The 15,000-nt window shown below is 38.0% G+C and overlaps 2 protein-coding genes across 3 annotated transcripts in view; both read left to right on the plus strand.

Annotated features, from left to right (window-relative positions):
- Positions 1 to 10,711, plus strand: part of LOC113802928 (transcriptional activator MN1) — a 20,768-nt gene extending 10,057 nt beyond the window's left edge. Inside the window, exons 4-5 of one of the 2 annotated variants that reach the window (XM_070121812.1) lie at positions 2,231 to 2,374; positions 4,174 to 10,711. In XM_070121812.1, coding sequence (XP_069977913.1) covers positions 2,231 to 2,374; positions 4,174 to 4,614 — 585 coding nt within the window. In that variant the 3' untranslated portion in view covers positions 4,615 to 10,711. The remainder of the gene's footprint in view (positions 1 to 2,230; positions 2,375 to 4,173) is intronic. The other variant, XM_070121813.1, reaches the window with a different exon arrangement.
- Drat (Death resistor Adh domain containing target) overlaps positions 1 to 15,000 on the plus strand; it is a 437,794-nt gene that overhangs the window by 352,025 nt on the left and 70,769 nt on the right. The window lies entirely within an intron of this gene.

Raw genomic sequence — 15,000 nt, forward strand, 5'->3', positions numbered from 1 at the left:
GACAGTGATTTTTTTTTTGCCTTTCATCAAAAGACATTTAAGCATTTATAAGTAGAATCAAGAGTCATACTAGTCCTAATTAACTTAAGGGATGTAAAACATGGCTTAGGAAAGAAAACACAATTTTGAAACAAAATGTAGGTATCTGCAATCCTGGAAATACAGTTCAGCATGCTTTGCATTTTAAGCTGTTCTTTATATGGTATCCTCAGGCCCACACATGCCCTAGGGCATGGCTTAAGGGAGAACAGGATGTGTAATGCTCCTATTGGCTATTATGTAGTATAAAAGAGTAATATTTAGCACATAAATTATTTGCCAGCTATCCCTGGAAGATGTCATGCACCAAAGCATTGCACTCTATTCCTGCTATTTCAGCTCTTGTCAACTTTTGACATTGTTATATACCACTCTACTAGTGTGGCTGAGTAGAATTATGGGAGTAGCAACCTGGTATATAACTGCATACATTCCCTTATTTCGAAAGAGTAAGATTTGCAAAAATTAAAGAAAATTCTTTTTTTTATCCTTCAGTAAAACCACATTCCGTATTTTACACAGTGTAACAAACCTAGTTGACTGAAATGGACTTGTATGTACATAATCTGTCTACTTTAGGCTAGATCTAGCAACTAAAAAGAATATTACGCATCTTTCAAAAAAACATTAAAATCACATTTGCATGTAAGTTACACAAAAAAAAAATCACATCACTGTTGATGAGTCACAGTGTGTTTGAAGCACCAGCCAAATCTGAAATAGGCTCCGAAAGCAAGCCCAGTTGTCCATACATACTCCCCAGTGCACCTGAAATTCTCTCGGAGGCATTGTGTCAATGGCTAAAACCTAAGTAATTAGACCTCTGTGATTTGTACACAATTAAATCATTATGCAAGTATTAAACATTATACATAACTATATGGGTATTAATAGTAATTAAAAAGGAAAGTTTGACAAGTTGAAGGATATATTATTTCAATTCATTTTTCTGCTTTTTTGACCCACTTAAGATGCCTTACCAAATAACACATTCTGGTGCATAGAGGCAATTGCTTGAGGGAAAAATTAGAAGCTTAGTAAACATTCAGCATGATGATAGTTTTGGTAAGAAGGCTAAAAAGAAGCTTTAAGCATACTTTGAGGGGCTGTTTCTCCACAACTGTAGGCAGGGTCAAATAATTGCACATATGTTCAGTGTGTACAGCTGTAAACAGACTCTGTTATAATGATTCCATGCTCTATTACCATAAACCTTTCTTTGGTGATAATTATGTATTTATAGTGATAACAAGATGAAGTGCCAAAAGTGCAGTGCAAGTGTTTATATTATTATTTATAACCCCCCCCCCCCCAAAAAAAAAATGATAATAAATAAATAATAAATAAATAGATAAATAAAAAGAGAGAGGGGGGGAAAAGCTAAACTAAACATGATAAGCTTATTACTGTCATGATAATGCACAGCATTGGAAGGAGTGCCATGCACTAAAACATGATGCCCTCTTACTGTTGATGTGAACCTGTAAGTAACCTTCACTCTTGTTTATGAGATCTGTCTCCTTGTGTCAACTACTCATGTTGTCTTTTGGTGCCCACTACAGCATGACTCTTGAAATATGACGCAAATAAGGGAAGTACCAATGTTGTGGTGGCAACAGCCTTGTATATCACTTCATACAATCTCATATTTTGTAAAAATAAGATTTTCAGAATTGAGCGATTTAAAAACAAATTCATCCTTCAAACAAAAAACATGCATTCATGTACATAGAGTGTAACATATCTTATATATTGAAATGGACTCATAATGTACATAATTAGGCTACTGCAGGTTTGATCAAGCAACTAAAATGCTTATCATGCATCTTTGAATGTACAAAAACATTAAAATCATGTGTATTTTCGTCTAAGCGATATAAATCAAACATACCAATGCCAGCTATAAATGTATTTGCCATTTAGATATTTTTGGGGGGGTGACAAAAACAAAAAAATATTCACACTGCTGAATCTCCCCATGCAGCCTCAAACCACTGTACTAGAGATGAAGAAATTTTCATATGTATGGGTATACATGTTTCAGTTTTCATTGTTTGCTGTAGCTGGCATTGTGTTTTACATTTCACTTTTGTGATGAGATATAGATCAGAGTGGAGGAATAACTAGTCCTCTATATTACAAACAGTGAGATAACAGCACCTTCTAATTTACTACTGGTGTTTATTGCCAGGCGATGCCACAGGACTACAGTATGAACAACCATGCTCTCAATAATGGTGGACCTCAAGATATGAGTCGCACTGCCATTCCTCCAGGAACTATCATAGCTGCATCACCACATCCACCAGCAAGTACAGCACCAGGGGGATACCAGGTAAGGCTGAAACTAGGCTACTGATATTAGTAGAAATGGTCATCCTTTGTTCATGTTCCCAATCACTTTGTTAGATTTCTCTGTTTACATAGTTTACATAGAAAACTCTGTAATACTCTACAAACAAGAGACAGCAGAAGGGGCAGTCACACTAGGCTTGTCTACTTCAGGATCCCCAAGAATTCCCTCAGGGATACTTTCCTGGCATTCAGTAATGGAAATTTGTTGCTGGCAGGGTTTGATCATGGGTGATAAGTCATGATACTTGACTTATGATTTGAGTAATATTATTTGATTCTTTTCAGGCTTACATTTAATTATATCTCTCATGCACCATTGAACACAAAAATACTAATGTGGTGATGAAAAAATATTGGTATAAACATTTTTTAAACCCAGATGAAGTGTACCATCCCAGATCTCACTGATGACTAAACTGTATTGTGATCAGTCCCACCCTAAACCCAATAAAGAATATTGCCTTCCTCAAGAACTAATAAATGTATGGATAGAATCTCTTATAGATGAATTCTAGAGACAAAAATAAGAACTCTTATGGACTGTCTTAGGTTAACCCCTTTGATCTGGTTGTCAGGACCATCATGGCTTGAAAAATTTTGGTTTGAGGGCTAGGTGACATGAGCATACTGTCATGGGAAATTCTGGCTTCGGGCCTAGGTAATATGAACTTGATGAAAAACTTGGGCAACTGCCCAGGTGACGTGAACATGCCGTCAACCATGCAAATTGACTGTGAATATTACAGCCAGAAAAATTGAATGATACAAATAACAAAATGTTATTTATTTTTATTTTTCTTGCATTGAATTGCAAATTACCTAGAGGAATGATATGGAGCCTGTGAGATAAACATTTGGTTACCATCTGGATCAAGCAAATCGTATGATGAATATGGTTATTGGAAAACGGCAAAAAAAATTTAAATGCTTATACATTAAAAGAGAAAATAACATTACAAAGAGTAAGCATAGTCTTGTCACCCCTTGCGTTTGCCTGGCCTACAAGCTGTGCACCCATCAGAGTGGCCCCTCATTTAAGCTTAATGCCCTTATTTTGGGTCATGCCATTGCCATAAAGCAACCAAATCCAAGGGGTTAGCTGAAGTTCCACTTACCCTTTCTGACACTGGAGCCGGACACAAGTCAGGGATAATCATCCTGTTGTCTCAGATTTTTTTTTTTTGCTTCTTTTTTTTTTTTTTTTTTTTTTTTTTTTTTTTTTTTTTTTAATAATAATAATCTGTGGAAGTGTTCTTTGCCTAGGTCCTTCTATTTTTTTGGTAGACATAAATGATCTGTGGTCTGTGATCCTCTAATAATTTTGTGTAATATTATTCTGCAGTCATCACATTCAGAACATCTTGAAGCCAGCCAAGATATCTGGTGAAGTGTAATTGCATAGTAACTAGTACAGGAAGCTAGGTTACTGAAGGTGTCCAAAGAACCAGGGCTAAGTCTGACTAATAGAACCCTTTTCCGTGTTTTACACAGAAAAGAGAGTTTATGATTTTGAAATGTGATAATAGATAGATAGATTCAGGAAAAATCCTATTAGATGAAGATAGCAAACATAGAAAATTGGGAGTGGAAAAGTTAAATAGTATAGTAATGTTTCTAGGAAAGTAAATTTGTGATGAGAGACAAGGGAACTTTGTGGTATTGATAAACCAGATGGAGAAATGGATGCAGGAGAAATTAGAGATTACTGGTAGGGAAAGGATAGCATATATTTACCATTTATTTGAATAAATTTCCATCACTTTTTCTTTTATGTTTCAGCCCAATCTGATGAACCTTGGTGTTGATACCTCATCCACACCTGTATCATCAATGGCCACTATGGGTGCGACCTCTACACTTCACAACTCCTTAGCTACGTACATGACGCAGCAGGTTCAACCAAACATACTCTTTGGTCTTGGGCAGCAACAGCAGCCACCACCAGCACAACAGCAGCCTCTCAACTTGCAAACTTCACACCAGGGACAACCAGCCATGCAACCTCCACCTCACCAACCTCCAGGAACATCAGCCGCACCAACGGCTGCTCCTCCACTACCACTAAATTTGCACAATCCTTATTATGTGTCTTTGGGTCCAATGTTGCCACTACCTATGTCCACTCCACAGCATAACCATCAACAGCAATTCCAACAAAATATGTTGCAGCAACAGCAAGGCATTCCTGGTGGCTTTAATCAACATACCATGTACCAGTGAGGCAAGGCGGCCCCCGGCTCCACCCACTACCCGTCCCCTGTGCCAGCACAGCACCGAAATCAATATTGTCCATATACACACATGCCTACCATACCTTCTTCTTACCAGTATACCTGGTCACCAACTTCATCTACAGCACCAAGTAATACATTGGCTTCTCGACAAAGTTTTCCTACATCATTCTCTACACAAACACAACACTCTTATGTAGCAAATTCTGTGCCACCACTGACATCACAACACTTCCCACAAACTCATATGTCCCGTCCACTCGGTTCTGCTAATCAGCATATTTCCAACACAAGTCAGCCATTATATAACCAGCAACAGTCATATGTAGTTGTAACTGTTACCACAGGAAATCAGATAAACAATTGTATCCAATCTAATTCAGTAGTTAAGCAACCACAGACCTCTGCTTCTTCACAAACAACTACTCATTCATACACAACATCAAACAATACACCAACCATGGCACAAATGGACATGGCAAACTTCCACACAAACACAGCACAAAATCCTTTCACAGCAAATGCTCTTCCAGTGACTACCGCACATGTAAATAAGTCCACAAGCTCAGTTAATCAACAAGTAATCCCTCAGAAGAATGAAACCATTAATCAGCACACTTATATTCCAATGTAGTGGTATGAGAAATGTTACTAGTTCTTCACATTTATATCAGATTCTTGAAAAAGATAATACTTGCTGAAATTGGCCTGGATGCAGGTTAGGTCAATAGACCTTGCCTGATTTTTTTTTCTTTTTTTTTCTTTTTTTCCATGTGTCTGGTAGGGTTAACGATAGTGGCCACTTCAATGGAGAAATGAAGCATTTCGGTGGGACTACGGGGCCGAGCTGTCAGTTCAAAAGTATGCAGCTCATGTAAACCTCAAGTGACTTTGCAATTCATTTATACCAGTGTTTTTCCAGATTTTATAATCATGAATAATGTACTTCTTTCTAGCAAGTCCTGAAAACAAGTATAGATTAAGGACGTAACTGAGAAACAGTATCAAGCTAGGAGTTAAAATGTCAAGTGTTTCTATTGGCATGGGTGGGCTTGTAAAAATCAAAGATTTTTCTTTTTGTTAGAAAATTTATTTCAAAGTAGCAGGTTTATGATCCTAAGTTGCCCATAATTTGATTAGGTAGTGACAACGTTACCTAAGACGACTGTTTATGAAATGTGTCACTATTTATTTCAGGTGAAAAGTAACAATTTCAAAATGAAATGTGTCAAGTAATCTTTGTATGGGCTTCCTCAAAACAGGACTTTTTAATGAAAATTATGATATTCTTGCTATCAGTACTAATGCTCTGTTCAAGGAAACAAGGTAAGAAACTTTTACACTTGTCCAATTGTCTGTGATGAATCCCATAATTTAGCATTGGATTTCAAATATGACCTTGGCCTTTTGTGGGCATTTAGTCTTTCTTTCTGTAAATTGAATTCCATATTTGTGATGGTAGAATACTATGCAGTATCTTTATTATTGTATCCTCTTATAATGTACTCTTTTTACTTAAACTTATAAATCTTATGCAGTAGTAACTTAGTTAATAGTTACTTTCAGATATGTATGTAAATACTTGTTCTTTAGTCTGAATGATAACTGTGCATACCATTTCTTATATTAAAACAATTGCTCTCTTTATCTGCAGCTGTTCCTAAGGACATAGATTTTTATCATTTTGTTGCCATGTTTGTGTAACCCACAATACCACTTCAGAGCATTCTTGCCTAATGTAAGGCCAAGTGGTGCTTTAAATGCACAATGTCTGAAAAAAACATTCGAGTCTTGACATTATTTTATGTCAAAATTGTCAGGTTGTTAAAAGTGTATGAATAAAAACCTCATAAATGAGCTTGATGTTAGATAGTGAATTATTAGAGGGTATTAATGAAATATGAGTGAGTATACTTAGGTTGTAAATTTCAAGGCTTGACTGTTATCTCAGGCATCATCAGTGTACCTAACCCAAGGGCATTGAGTCACAAACTATTGGATATTGTCTAGTATCCAAAGGGCTGAGGGACATAACAGTATTGGCAGCCAGTATCACAAATAGTCTATAAGAAGGGCATTGAAACAGTTTACCAAAAGTCCTTTCTTTGTTATGTATATATCTGGTGGGAGGGTTCTTTGTCTGTAAACTTTTGATTTGCTAGGGTATTTTACATGTCACAAGTCTGTTTTGAATATTAATAATGAAACGTGTTATTAAAAGTTATGCAGGACTCCATATGTGGAAACATATCCCAAGGGAATTTGACGAGGAGCTGTGGTGTCAAAATAATTATTTTTGTACACTAGGCTAGAGATGTCTTGATTGTGTATCAGATGGAACCAGCACAGTATGAGATAAAGATGCAAGTCAGCGCTGCTTCCACCTACTACTTCAGTTATATTTATGTAATTACTTACATAGGACAGAAACTGTCATTTTCTGCTGCTCTTGCCGTTCTTGTCGTTATTGGCTGACACTTGATATTACATATCACAAAATTAGGATTTTTTTTTTTTTTTTTTTCCACAATTATTAGACATTATTTGCCTTTGATTATGATATTACTCATAGCTTTTTCTCAATTTGTGCATGTTTATTGAAGGTTTTATTACTGGAAATATTTGTTTTTTATTTTATATGGTTCTTATCAGATTTGTTGTCACTACTTGACTGTATCATTCATAGTACAATCAACATTAATATTATTACAACTTTTACCATGACTCTTGGTATTGTTAATATAATACAAAATAGATAATGAATATTTTTGTAACACCTGTACGAATGGATGATATTTGGCCATGTTGATTAGTAGTGTTCATTAGTATTCACCAGTGATTTAACTTAAAATATATGTTGATATTATTTAATTTTCTGCCACGACTATTAAAAAGTTTATTTTCTCAATAACACAAGAATTTATTTTTACTTAATTGTGTTTCATACTCATGTGTCTACTGTGTGATCATGAATTACACTGAATACCTGTACAAAGGAGGGCCTCCATACGGGACTGATGCAAAGGTTTAGTTTAACTAAAAGTGCCAGTGTCTGATGTTACATGTGTCTTACTTTTGATTTGCAGTGGTTAGAAGGATTGAAACACTTTCAAAGCAATTTTGTGTGGCTTGCCCATGAGTGCTATATGGTTGTTTATATTTTTCTAATTAATCGTAAGTACAAGTTCCATAAGTTTGTGCTGCAGCTGTATGTATCATGCAGCTATTACTACAGACAGAAATCTCATCTAGAATCTTTTTAAGGGCTGTGTAGGTTTTCATGGCCCTCATACATGATTATTACATGTTTAGTTAAGCTGGTAACAAATGTACAGTGACTTGCTGGCTTCCTTTTTGTATCTGTTGTACGAGTCTTCATCTTTGAGGACAAGAAATAGCATTTGACTCACAGGTTATCATATATGTAATCTTTATAGTTTTATTTTTTTATTATTTATTGTTTTATTTTTTTCTACCATAGACCTTTAATCAGGCCCCTTCAGATGCTGATTAACTGTCACACCGAACTGAGGCAGTCAGCATATTGCGAGATTAGAAATTTACAGATATGTATCTTTTCTGATAGTGGATCATCGTATACTTTGGGAGATGATCTTCCCATCATGAAATCCATGGCTCCTGAGCATTAAAGTCTGAATAGCTTTGGTTATTAGGCTGTGACGTTATTTTAGTGGGATGGAATATTCACCTAAAAGATAAGGTTACAGCAAAAGGAAAGAATATCTAAGTCATTTTATTAATAAATTTAAACTCAGGCATCTTAGAGATATTAAATGTACATGTATAAGGAACCTTTTGCCAGATTTTTGTCAATATTATGTCCATGTTTGTGTTAAAGAAGAAAAGAAAACAAGAGGCATTGACAAACAAGATATTATTATTATTGGGATCGACTTTAAGGCATTTAAAGTGAAACTTTGTTAGCAAATATCTAATAATGATAGCTATCTCTATTTTTTAGAAAATGTCTAGCTGCAGCCGTGTATATAATATTAGCTTTGGGGTATCCTAACTCATGATTTTAAATCTACTTCAGTGCTGCATTGTTAGAACATAATTGCATTGATCATTTCTAGCAACTTATCAGAAGTAAATGCCTGGAAGAACTGCAATAATGCCAGCAAGGAATCTCTTCTAATGATTTTTTTTTTTCCGAATAATAGTTAACTACTTTCAGTTCAGGCAATTGCAAGTTGACCTTGGTTGTGATTGAATAAGACTTCCCTTTAGGCATTCTAAGTGATTTAATTTTTGTTTGTGTACATAATGACTTGCAATAGATAGGACATGAAGATTTTCAGAGATATGTTATGAAATGGTAGCTAGTATTTTGTAGTATCCAGTTTTGGGCAATTAGACTTTGATTGCACAATACTGTATATCTGCTTACCACATACCATATGATTCATGAATAAATGAATCGCCACTACCTCCAAGGAATGAGAACTGTGGTCGTTATGAACTGTCAAATTTCTTCTCTACCCGTAATCATCTTCCTCATTCTCTTCCTCCTTTCTTCTCTTTTCTTTTTTAAAAACTCTTCTCTCTTCTCTATCCAATAGTAGTAACTTCCTGCTGCTACAGGAAGCAGCCTACAGAATGCATGGGGGATTGTGTAACCGTTAGTTAAAATGATGAGAAGCATGATTCTTGAGTTCTCTTTTTTGGCAAAGATGAAAATACTTCAGAGCTTTATAAATTATTTGTTTTTAAAGTGCAACCTCAGAGCATTGCAGTCATCCTTCTTAGGAAATGCCCTGCTTGAATGAACAGGTACTGTACTCATAAAATTTGTTTTTTAAGTTTAAAAACAATTTGTTCTTTGAAGTATGTAAACTCATTGTGATTTCACAGAAAGACAGTAGTGAATGCAAAATGTTTGCCTTTAGATCTGATAGTTCCTATTTGGCCATACATTCCTTTTGTATTATACCCTATATTGGCTTGCACTTTTTTTCCTCTCTCCAGATAAAAGAATAGTTTATTTCATGAGGATCACAAAATCAGGATGTGTTTGCCATACAGTGTGGCAGCTTATATATAAACAACATTTTATGTTGCTCATTAGGTACTGCACTGGAGCTGTGTATCTATTTTTATTGACTATTTTCCAATACGAAGTATGCAGGGTGACCATACTGCAGCTTATATGTATATAGTGTAATTAGGTCACTGTATTTTTTATATGATTTTCGTGTATATTTATATATGATGTAGCTTCCGCCAATAATATAACTTGCTTGGAAGTGCGTCTGGGCTGGAGACCAAGAGTGATAGCTATACCTGCAAGTTACCTCTGGCAGTTATCTTCCACTGTAGCACACACATGTCTTCTACCATTGTAGAGGATTGGTGCTCTCACAATACCCTGTTGAAGGAAATTTCCCTCCAGGCAATGATTGATTGCATAGCTCTGATTATAAGGAGTGTGAAAGGAGTTTTGCAATAAGGTAAAATGACTGTTTACAAATATATATACATATATATTGTATATATTCTGTCAAGTGATGGAGTTTTGTAATGGCACCAAAGTGGATACCTGTGTATATGCATTATTCTTTAGATTATAAATGATTTATTATTTTCATTGTGCCAATGTAATGTTAAATTACTGTAATGCTCTAGGTGTGTATGGTGCTGCAAAAGATGTAATGCCACTTGATAGAAGGGCAATCACGATCTGCCTCGGCCTGGACTTGTACCTGTATATATTATTCCCAGTCAAATATATTAACTAACATTTGAATAAGGGCCGTAATTAAATACGGAGGATTGTAGCCTTCTAACTTCTAAATGATGGTGATGAATGGAGGTTCATTAATGACTTTGACATGTTTAATTATTAGAATTTAACTTGTTATAATCATTGGTCATTAATTTGCTTACATCCATGCCACTCAATAGGTAGATGCAGTCTTTTAAGATAACAAATGGAGAGTGAACATGTATTCTATGCTGCTTTGGTATGTAATATAAAAAAAAAAATGTGGAACTAAGTTTAGGATACAAGTATGTATGCCATAAATATTTGTTTTTAATTTCGTAATAAAAATCTATGAATAAAAGACGTCTTCCTTAACCCACAATTAATTTTTAAAAATTAAAGAAAATATGGAGTTTCTTCAAGTAATTAAATAAACACTTAGCATACATGCTAATGTTACTTGGTTAATGGTTAATGGTTACAAAGAATAAATGTGCTAGCCATCAAAGGCCATACAGCACTACAGAAAGGTGTAATAGTGAGCAGGTTAAATACGAGTTAGTTGATGATTGTGCTACATGTCAGAAGTCGTACAGCAGTTCAGGAAAGTAGGGATTAATAATGGTGATTAACTCAAAAGTTGACAAAGGAAGAAGTGTCAGACTTTGCAAAGATGTCTGTTGGGTAAGGTAGGGATTAGCAAAAATAGAGAGTTGAAGGGCGATCACAGTTTCAGGAAAAATGTCAGGAGGGAGAGAATCCAGGGAAGGCGGGAAAGTTGTGACAAGGGTCACATCCAGGGGGAAGCGGATGGAAGGGGGGATGGTACAGTTGAAGCAGGGAGGAATGGGATGTGATGGGAAGGAGTGAGAAGAAGGGGTGTAAGGGGGAACATGAGTAGGAGGATGGAAGTTGGCAATTGCTTATAATGTAGAAGGAATGGGAGCAGAGATTTTAGATGTAGGATGAGATATGGTCATGTTATCTTAGCTCATAATTAAAGTTTTGAAAGTTTGGTTGGGGAGATCTGAGAAGCAAAGGTTTCCTTTTAAGGGGGGAGAAGAGGGGACAGAAATCTGAGGCGTAAAGGTAGAGGTTGCTGAAGGAGAAGATGGAGGTGAAGCGTTTAGCTTATCTTGTGCAATGAGTTGGAAGATGTATCTGGATTTAGAATGGCAAAAGAATTTGACTGGGAGAGGAAGGGGGTAAAAGTGGGATGAGGAATAGATACTAGGGGAGATGTAAAAACATCTTGAAAGGGAAGGGGAAGGCTAAAGCGGAGGACATTATTGGAGTTGGGAGTGAGAGAAAAACTTCGTTGACGTGCTCCCTGTCTGGTTTCGCTTAAAGTAAGGACAAGTTTGAATCTAAGAGTTGCCACTGCAGACTCAAACTTAGGTAGGTAGGCAGAGCATCTCCTATAACATACATTATGGGAGCCGCAACAGTTGGCACACATGCGTGACTATACAAAGCGCTTTGATCGATTATGACCAGGTTGGGGACATAGGGGGATATCGAGCCGTGGAATGGCAGTGTTTGGCAGGAGGGCCTAGACGCCAACAGTTCTGACATTGATGAGGGTAGGTTGATATGGTTGGGCAGTGAGGGATTCTCCACCAATATAAACATTGAAGGGGGATCATGTCAACGGAAAGCAATCTTGGCAATATTGATGGGGGACTTTCGACAGCCTCTTGGGGGAATGGTGTAGTATTTTACTGATACTGTATCATCGTCCACAATCTGACAAATCCTTGTGCATAAACAGGGCAGTTTCACAGGGAGGAGACAGTTCCGGTGCAAGTATTGGGGGAGGGATGAGGCTGGACTGGAATGTGTTTGCCAGTGAAATCAGTTAGGATTGATAATGCTGTATCTGTGACAAGGCGGGAACGATTGGGGCGGCTGCGGAAGAAAACATTGTCCACTTGTTTTGGGAGGCATTGAATAAGAGAGCATTGTCAAAGTAAGGGACTGGGCTATACAGAGTATTCAAAAGCTTTGCAGAAGTGGGGGTAGTAGAAGGACAGGGACTGTAGAAGAGGGGGGCGTATTAAGAGAGGTAGTACTAGAGGTGAGGTGGACAATAATTCTGCAGAGTAGGAATAAGGGAGGAATGGCAAGCTGAAGAAAGTTGTGGGGTAGAGCAGTGTTGTCCAAACTGGGATCCGCGTACCCTTGGGGGTACGCAATATAGATCATAGGGGTACGTGAACAAACAAGGAACACACACGCCTCACATCTCACATTAAGTTGTGCAAGTATTTTTCAAGCATGTTGTTATTAAATCATCTTTTTTATTCATGTATTACATTCGAATTTATTGACCAACACTCCTGCAATGCATTATTTTCATAGTTAGTTTATTATTTACATTATCCTAAGTAAAACAGTTTGTTTAGCAATGGTAGACGTGGGCGGGGGGGGGGGACGTAACAGTACAAGAAGGTAATAAATGGTACAGTAGGCGAAGATGTTTTGACAGCACTGAGGTAGAGGATATGTAGTAGGCGATGTTGGGAGAGGAGGAATGTTTCCTGGAAATTGAGTATAGGCCTGGATGGATGATTTGGACTGGACAAATGTGACAGCAGGCATTTAGGAGGGGGTAGCAATAGCAGTGTTCAGAGTCGTGGTCAAAGAAGAGCCTGGGGTCGGGGAACCGAGAGAATGATAGGTAGGGCTATTTGATAAAGGGGCAAGCTTTAATTCCCCTAATAATGGTACAAATTCTTCATTACTGCTCATGGTAAGCCTACAGTATATTGGGGAGAGATAGTCCAACCCTCAGGGGCCTATTGAGGGATAAGGGCTAGACAACTGCACAAGGGAATACCGTGCCCATTGCTCCCCCAGGCCGTTCATGACTGGCAAAGTCAGCCATTTATCCTTTCAACACGGCTCTCATACTTTAGGAAGCGGACAGGCGGGATTGGATAAGAGGAGACGAAAGGGGGAAGGGGAAGAGACCGTGCAAAATTAGTTGAGTCAAGAGCGGAGGCCCAAGGCAGGGGTGATACCCAGTACTAGGTCTCAGTTCCAGCAACAAGCACGGGACTGGAGGGGGGGGGGGATAATGTTACTTGATGAAGAGGCTTGAATATGCAACAGTTTATCAGTGTGTATGAACACTGACTTATCTTTTCAATATCATAGAGGCTATCCAAATGTAACAAAACATATTCCTTGCGTACAATCCAACTCAGGCTTCTTAGATATGTTTTTTTTTCTTTTTTTCTTTTTTTTATCGGTTAGGGGTAGACCGTCATAACGGGGAAGGGGTGAACCCCGAGCCCATATACTCATGACGATTTTATATTCTGAGAATGATTATATAATCAGAAAGACAGTAAAAGTGGACACAAGGTGACAGAAGTTTTCTTCATATAAATATATGTACCGTAAGAGTCGTTCAGAGGACAGTGATGTATGTAATACATCATATTTTCAGTTTTAGTTCTATCGCTGACGGGGCTACCCATGGGGAAACCACTGCAAGCTTCATTTTGAGAAATTTTGAAGGAAAGAAAGAAAACCACTGTATATGTTTTCAAGTCGTTGTGGATGATGTACAGAAACTCAACTTCCTGGTTGATCGAGTGAAAGAGGTTGTGACGCTGACGAGGGTGATTCTCCCAAAGTCAACGGTGAAACTGGACGATATTTACGCGGAGAAATCACCATTATGATGGCAATACTAGGTTCCGGCGGGCTTTCCCTGTCCCTCTGCCCGAACTGCCTGATATATATTCTTTTTACAAGGCTCATATTACATGGGTTATGGTCGGGTTGTAGTTTCTGAAGTCTTGATGTCAACTAACCCCCACCCCCACCCCACAATCCCGTGCCGGACGGGAGCTGAGGCCCAGTGTTAGGGATCGGGGCGCCCCTGCTTTGAGCCTTAGCCCTCCGCTCGATCAATTTTGCAGTTTTTTTCTCATCCCCTTCCTTTTCCTTCTCTTCTGCATCCCCTTCTATCCACTCCCGAAGGTGTAAGACTCGTGTAAGGCTGGCTTTGGGTCAATCATGAACGGCCTTGAATAGCCATGTACACAGGATTCCCGTGCTTAGTTTGTCTAGCCCGATTCTATTCTCCACTTACTACAGGCTTACCATGGCCAATTATGTAGATTTTCTACTTATTAAGGTCAGTGAGGCTAGCTCCTTTATCAACTAGCCCCACTGATCCCTGGCTCTCCTTTGATCACGAATCCGATGCCTGTTATCACTTCAGTCCATTCCAAGTCACCCAACCAGGCCATTACTCAACATTCAGAAAACATTCCTTCCTCTCCCCAAACATCTCTCCATCTCCTCATCCACCACAATCTTCATTTCCTACGCCCTCCTTCCTTCCTACTACTCTTCATCCTTTTTATCTGCCTCTCCGCAGTACTACCTCACTTAACACCACCCCCTCTTCCTCCCGTCCTCGCACTCACAATAATACTCCACGTCAATGACAGAAATGTCGACGTCTTAGCACCTCTTTCTCCTTCCTCCCAGTATCCAGTATCTCTTCCTCCTGTTCCTTACGTTCCCACTTCCTTTCTCCTTCCTCCCAAGACGTTTCAACATCTTCCCCAGTATCTCTTCCTCATGTTCCTTACGGTCCCACTTCCTTCCTCCTCCTTACTCCTATGACGT

This window comes from Penaeus vannamei, chromosome 5 (genome assembly GCF_042767895.1).
Source record: "Penaeus vannamei isolate JL-2024 chromosome 5, ASM4276789v1, whole genome shotgun sequence".
NCBI classification, from domain to species: domain Eukaryota; kingdom Metazoa; phylum Arthropoda; class Malacostraca; order Decapoda; family Penaeidae; genus Penaeus; species Penaeus vannamei.